At 43.4% G+C, this 7,583-nt stretch overlaps 1 protein-coding gene across 1 annotated transcript in view; it reads left to right on the top strand.

Moving 5' to 3' along the window:
* The window catches only part of ILDR2 (immunoglobulin like domain containing receptor 2), a 65,884-nt gene extending 59,210 nt beyond the window's left edge, over nucleotides 1-6,674 (top strand). The window contains exon 9 of the mRNA XM_008051456.2: nucleotides 1,255-6,674. Within this exon, the coding sequence (XP_008049647.1) occupies nucleotides 1,255-1,438 (184 nt within the window). The 3' untranslated portion in view covers nucleotides 1,439-6,674. The remainder of the gene's footprint in view (nucleotides 1-1,254) is intronic.
* The last annotated feature ends 909 nt before the right edge of the window (nucleotides 6,675-7,583 follow it).

Genomic DNA, 7,583 nt, shown 5'->3' with positions numbered 1-7,583 from the left:
GGGGGGGGCGAGCAGAGCAGGGGCCCCACCATAAGATGCCCCGGGGTGAGGGAGCCAGGTTCCTGCTTTGGGGGGTTCGCCCGTGTATGTTAGGGTGGGGATCGTGTTCAACCTTATTCTGCAGAGCCAGGTGAGGGGAGTAAGCATGGGGCTTGGGGAATTGGAAAAAGGCGGAAAGTAGAGAAGTGTGTAGATGGAGTGTGTAGATGGAGGGGATTCAGTAATGAACAGCCAATTTAAGAAGCGCTTGGCATCAGAGATTCCAGGCGCCATCTCCACCACCCGCCTCTAGGTGGGCGCCTGAGGTCTTGGGCAGATGTGCAACGCTTGCTTCCAGGTGCATTCCTCCTCACCCCCAGGGTCCCTTGGGGGCCAGGGTTTGTAACTTGCATCAAGTTCCCAAGAGTCTATATTCTAGGGACGGTGTTGGGAGGCACTGCTGTTTACAAAGGACAACTCACTTCTTTCTTCCTTTGGTATTTTATTGAGTGTAAACGGTGCACTGTGCCCAGTATATGTGAAGGAAGTCCTCTGGTCCCTGCACAGCTCATTGCCTGGTCTATCAGTGGCCTAATATAGACTTGATTGCTTTCTCTCTAAATGCCAAGAGAAGCCTATTCTATTCCTCACCTCCAAATGTGAGCTCTGGATATCAGAGAAACAGTGGAGGACAGTCACTAATGTTCACTGTGGGGTACCTTCTGGCTCCCAAGCTTTGGAGACCACTTTCCAAACACAAGTGCTTCTGCCCCCTCCTCAATTATCCTTTCTTCCCACCATTCTGTTTTTTATTATTCAAACTGGACATTTTCTTTAGTGTGTAGTGTGGGGAGGAGAAAAATGAACAGAAAAAAAGTTTTGACAATTATTAGCCCCTTCAAGACAATTCAGTATACTTTGTTTTTCTTTAAATAGAAAATGCAATTACCAAAGAGCTGTTTGTAGGGAAGAACCTTACAGGTGATTTCACTTTTGTGCGCACCATCCATACTTGCCTTGTGGAGCTGTAAACATTGTAGTTATCCTTAAGGGAGTGGGAAGTTATTCTGTGGCCATGGAACTAAGTTCTGTGAGATGTATTTGGCTTCACTACCAACTGAAGCTTAGGATCAGTCATAGCAAGTCTAATGAAGTGTCCTGAGGTCAAGGAGTGTCCAGCTTTGAAGTTGTGAACTCTGCCCAGGGAACCACCTGTTGCTTGTTTTCTTTAGCCACCATGTAGTTTAATGATGGGCTCTTTCTGCTCTTTCTTAGAATGACTTTCCAACCAGGATGTCCCTTGTGGTTTGATGTTTTTGACACCTCTCTGGAAGACCAGAAATCAGATGCAGACTATGGGGACAAAATACAAATCCAAGAGCGAGCAGGCCCAAGACTTCCTCTGGCCACCACCTTGGAAGATTTGCTGATCTCTGCTTTGGCAAAGGATGGGAGATAGCCTTCAAGGGAGGCTGATTCAGAACCTCTATGCCCATCTAACTAATTTGAGAAATTTATCAAGAAACCAAGGACATGTGAGAACAGTGCCACAATCAGAGTGTCTCACCTGTCGAATTTGTCCTGCCCAACCTCCTCCCTCAGCAGAACCAGGACTCCATTTCCGACTCTGAAAGAGTGTTAGCCCTGGACTGCTCATCTCCAGAAATTGCCTATACCTACAGTATGCTTTTCTGTACCTCCTGTGCAGTGCTTAGAGACTGAAGAATTTATTACTACTATTAGAAAAAGGCCTTCTGCTGACAAGGGAAGATAGCTTCCAGGCAAAATATACCTTTTATCCCTATCACTTCCCAGTCACTAGTCAATGACTGTTGTCACACTAAAATCAAAAGGCCTTTGGTGAGCTCAGTGACAGTGACCTCTGGGACAATCACAGAAATGACTTCAATTTGCTGTCCTGAATGACAATTCTTGAGTGGCTAGGACAAAACAAAAGAGAGAATATCTTTTTGAAAAGCTGTCTAAGTGGTATTTCTTTCTCCATTCTGAGAACATAAATTGCTTTTTCTCTTTCTGCTGTACATGTCAATATCTGAGTCTTAGACATGAAGGGCTCATCTCTCCTTCCCCTCTTCTGGACTTTCCACAGGTTGGTGCCACACACAGAGCCCTGCCTCCCTCTGCACTCTGATTAGATTGTCATCAGGTGCCTTTTGATAAATGTTTAAAATACACTAATAAAGAGGAAAGGGAGAAAAAGAGAAAGCAGTAATGTAAATAGAAAAGAATAAGAAAGAATTTAAGAGGAAAATAGCACATTCTCTTATTATATTTTGGATGTGGGTCATTTTCCTCACAAATTCCACTCAGTCTTTTCTGGTTTTGTACTTCATTTACCATGAATTGTTTCTGCCATCTCAGTTCTTCATTCCAGGACATCAGGAATGTGGAATATGCATGTCTTGGCCTGACTAGGCTGCCACTATAGATGCTGTTGGGAGACGAGAGACATTGCTTTCTCAAGAAGGAGAGCTTCCTATTCCACCCTTGCCTAAGTGAAAGATTTTGCCTAAATCCTAAAGCTAGATTTCTCTGGATTTTGTAATTTGTATAGATTGCAAAAATGGCCACAAACCCTTTCTTTTTCATCAAGAGATGCAGTCATTTTTTTCCACCCCTTGAATCTGAAAGTTGGCCATTTGATTTGATCTGACCTGTGGCCCAATAGCAAACGTGACGCAAGCAGAGACTTGAAAAGATTTTGTGCATGGGGTTTGTCTTCTCTTGCTGCTCTTGGGAACCTTGCAACCACCACCAGGTGAAGAGCCTGTACTATCTTGCTGCATGATTAAAGAAAAGACCCCAATTATCCCTATTACCCTCTCTGTTAGCCTATCAACTCTCATCTGATTGTAAACATATGAATGCGTTCAGCCAATACCAGTAGAAGAACTGCCTTGCTGAATCCGGCCCAAATTTCTGATTCCTACTCAAGGCAAAAGAAGTTGATATACCCATATATTCATTTCTCTTCAAGGACAAGACTGACTTTTTCTTGTCCAAATGTTCATCCCTGAATCCCTTACCATTCAAACTTAGCTGTCTCACAGCCTCCACTTCCTTTGGCAGATTTTATCTGCACTTTTATGGTGGACTGCCTGGTTGGGGGTCAAATCACTGGAGGATCCTAATGCTTGAACCTTGCTGCCCCCAAATCCAGCATTCATTCCCTATATTTGGATCCATGGACACCTTTGATGGTTTCTTCATTATCTCCTTGGTCTTCTCCAGAGCCACCTGACTGGAGCAAGGCCCTATGCTCAGAAAACCATTCTGTTTGTATCCATTTGTACTTCATGACATCGTTCAAAAGAGTCCTATGTTTGCAATGAAATAAAGACGTGACTGGGTAAGGGTCAGAGGGATGCGCTGGCGTCTTTGCTTGGAGAGTTGGCCTACCGAAGGACTTCACAGTTGCTTTGGCTTGTCTCAGAGGAATCAGGAGGACAATTCAACCCAGTGCTGGTACTTCCAAGGGCTGGAAGACACAAGCCATAACCCTGGTGCTGAGTTTTATACTTGCTGGCGCCCCTGGCCTCTGAAAGCCTAGGTCTAGTCTGTCTGGACCCCAGTTCAGATGGAAAAGATGATTTTAAAGAGTTATTTCCTAGTCACCAGCTTTGGATTTCAACCTGCTTGGGCAGTTTTGGAGAATATTGGTTAGCAGCGGAAGCTGTTATCACTTATACTGAACACTGTGTCAGGCTTCTCAGCACCAAAGAGCCCCATAGCACCAGCTGCAGAGACCAGAAGTACTGCCTTTTTAAAGCCACAGGCATGTATGACTTTGGTGAAAGTTGAGGGTAGCAGTGGGAAAATTATTAAAATTGGAAACCTGCAATTCCAAAGTTAACAAAGCTACAGATAGACTAAAAATATGCAAGGAAGATAGCAGGCGACTGAAATAACCTGGGGGGTTGGGATCAGGTTGTCCTCTGTAGGGCTGCATAAATCACTCAAACTTCCAGGCTTTTAGTAGAGAGAAAAGGCAGTTGTTCCTGGGTCTATGGACAGGAGGGAGTAGGTAAGGCTCCCTATCCTCAGCACCCCTGACTTTTCTCTACATGTCCCTTTGTTTCTTCCTTGAATAGTGTGAACTGCATAGGAAGTGCTTATACATGTTAGCTTCTTTCCTAGGTTGTATTGGGGTACAGATAAGTCTTGTGTAAGATGTGGTCTCTGTCCTTTGGGACTCTGCAACTTAATAGGGGAGATAAGATGTGCTCTAGAAGAAATTAGATTGTATACATATAATATGAAATAGTGCTATGGATAAATTATAATAAACCCAGAGATTTAGTTTTTTTAATGTAAATGTGAATATTTTGCTATTTAAGTGTTGCGTGTGTTTGTTCATCCCATTTAAAGATGTGCTCAGTGATCTGAAAAGCCAATATTCAAGTCTGAACTGAAAAGTGACTTAGGATGGGGAAAAGAAGGAGGAGCAGCCGGTCAAGAGGGATGATGCATGAGCTGCTTCTTGCTTGTGAGTCACAACTGAGTCAGGGACTTGCTGGAGGAGGGTGTGTGGATGCAGGTGGCAGGGGGTGTCTCCTGGTGGATGAACCACTTCTCTAGGCCATGCATAGACTCTGTAGGAACTTGGGGGAAATGGCCACGGACCTGGTGATATATATCAGCTTTCCACCCAATCCCCTCGCTGGGGAGTTCACATCTGCTTCTCCAGGGACTCAGTTCTGTGGCTTTGAGTGTTGCTGTCCGCCTTCACCAATGCAGGGCAGGTCTCAGGGACGGTGGGCCTCTCATCACACTACTCACGATCTTCACTCTGCACTTGGCATGGGGCTGGGCACAGTGGGGATGGGAAAAAGCTGCCACCCAAACCCGAGGCACCTAGCCACAGGTATAAATATTTAGGAATATTTGGCAAAATTTCACATAGGTGATCTGATTCGATCTTAGGCAATCTTTGAGAGGCTGAAGTAACAGATGCTATTGTCATTCACTGCCTTCCCCCCCAGTTTTGGAACAGATGGAGAAGCCTCACTACCATTAGTGAAGTCACAAACCTAGTGGGTCTTTAGACTTCCAACCTGTAAGTCTTTTCTGCTAACTATTGTTTCCCCCAAATTGCCTAATCATAAGAATTAGATTGCTGGATAAAAAGGTTGTTGGGCCCCACCTTGGAGATGGATTGGGTGGATTTAGAGCCAGGACTCCTACATTTAATATACATTTCAGAAGAATCCTGTAATCAGATCCATTTGGAAAGTGTTGCACCTCTAGTGTACCCCCAAACAGCTGATTCTGAGGCTTCCTTGGGCTTTGGAATTTTTCTTTAAATGTCCTGGTGAGATTCCTCTCACTCCCCTGGGGCTGGCAGTGGTGAGGCACCCAGCAGTCTGGCTGTGACCCTGGTGACTGGCTCACCAGAGTATGGTAGTATGGGGCAGAGAAAACTGAAGCAAGAGAAAGGAGTGTTAGGAGCACTCCCCAGGAGCCTGTTGTAGATGTTTCCATTCCCAAAATAGTGGTCTGTTGTGACAATCTCAGATCAGACAACAAAAATGACAGGCAATTTTCTCATTCCCTTGATGCCATTCTGAGCAAAACTTGGATTATGACTAGAAGGAAAAGAGGCCATTGGAGAAATGACAAAACGAAATCATTTTTGGAAGCACACACATTATGAGCCTGGTTGGTCAATACCACTTTTACTTCAAGACCCAAAGTGAGTGGGAAAGAATAGTAAAATCTATTTTATAGTAAAATCAAGTTTAAATGTTTTTGAACTCTTACAGGCATTTGAAATTGCCTGATATGATGTAGAAATCCAAATTCACTATAATAGCGGCCCAGGTGCTTCAAGTCCTAGACGGTAAAAGTGCCTAGTTTTTTCCTGTCAGGATCCTATCTCCTAGTCACCTGGGAAACTGATCAATGAAGCTCGAAGTGAAGGACTTAACATCAGATTGGAGCAAGGATAAAGTTAAGTTACTTTAAGCAGTGGTCTAAGCTTTAGCACTGCTTGAGGGTGATATGATAAGGTTAAACTAATACCTATTTTTATTTTTATGGTATATTACTGTTTACAGACCACTTTCTCATGCACTATCTCATTTGATCCCAACATCAAACCCTGGGATAAAGGCAAGGCGGATGTTGTGGTCAATTATATGCAATGTAAAACAGGTTGAAAAAAACTTAAGTGATTTACAGTCAAAGGGCTTTTTAAATTATAGAACCAGGCCACTGATTGTCTAGGGTTCTTTCTGATTCCTGCAACACCCATGGGACTGGCATCTAACTTATTCTCTTCACAACCAAACATCTGGTGAGATGAGTCCTAGACTCAGTGCTGGCTCATATATTGTCGATGGGTGATGCTATGAAGACAAACACTGTTGCTGCTCCATCCAGCCAAGCACCATTCCTCAAATGCTGTTCTAAATGGAGTTGGCTTCACTCAAGGAGTTTCATTTCCATTAGTCATACTGTGAGTGGAAAAGGCTGTGATAAATATGCACTTCAGCTTTTGGGGGGAAGCCTTCTTGAAGATGGATTTCTAAATCCAACTACGGATTTATCGTGGACTCAGAATCCCAGGATTGGGAGCAGGAGCTGGTTAGGAACAAAATATCTGGCATCTCCACTGCATTTTGAGATGTTTAGGTAGAAACAAGAGTGGACCAGATATATATAGAGAAAAGGAATGTAAAGAGAAAGATGTAGCAGTTTAGCTAAAAGTTTTGTTAGAGTTTCTTGGTGGGACTGGATGTGATCTGACCTATTTCTTCTGAGAAGGCTAAAAGATACACAAATAAGCCGGGCTCAGTGGCTCAGCCTGTAATCCCAGTGCTTTGGGAGGCTGAGGTGAGTGGATTGCCTGAACCCGCGGGTTCGAGATCCGCCTTGGGCAACTTGGCGAGACCTCATCTCTACAATAAATCAAAAAATTAGCCGGGAGTGGTAGTGTGCGCCTGTAGTTCCAGCTACTTGGAAGGCTGAGGCAGAAGGATCGCTGGAACCCTTGGGTCGAGGCTGCGGTGGCCCAGGAGCAGCCACTGCACTCCAGTCTGGGTGACAGAGTGAGACTCCAACTCAAAAAAAAAAAAAAAAGATACACAAATAGCTTCTCTGTTACCTTGACTTTAAGGAAAAGTCACCTCATTAATAAAAATATTGGACTATATCACAGAATTAAGAACAAAGGAGTAGAGGAAATAGTGGGACAAAGAAGGGTCAGAAGTCAGCTTCAGGAGAACCACTTGTCCAGTTGTTTTTGTGCCTTATTTGTTACATCAAAGTTGAAATGTATCACTGTTGCCCATAATTTTTTTTTTTTTCAGTCTCAGATATACAAAGTAAATCTGGTTGTAATGTTTCAAACTAAATAAAGCATTCTCACCTACATGTGTTATCAAGAACTCATAATTAACACCAATATGGTTAATCATTATCTGACATTAAATGGCCTCAGCAAAAAAAAGAATCATAGAATACAGGCCTTCGTTAGATTGTTTTAAGTACCATAATAGAGGTATACATATAAAATAGAGGAATACATATTATGGGGTTTTAATAGGGGCAGGTTCTGACACAGCATGATGTATGTTTATAGA

Source organism: Carlito syrichta, unplaced genomic scaffold, assembly GCF_000164805.1.
Source record: "Carlito syrichta isolate Samal-C Ts95f unplaced genomic scaffold, Tarsius_syrichta-2.0.1 Scaffold173424, whole genome shotgun sequence".
NCBI lineage: Eukaryota > Metazoa > Chordata > Mammalia > Primates > Tarsiidae > Carlito > Carlito syrichta.
Note: the sequence above shows the minus strand (reverse complement) of the source record. Positions and strands in the feature narration are given on the sequence as shown.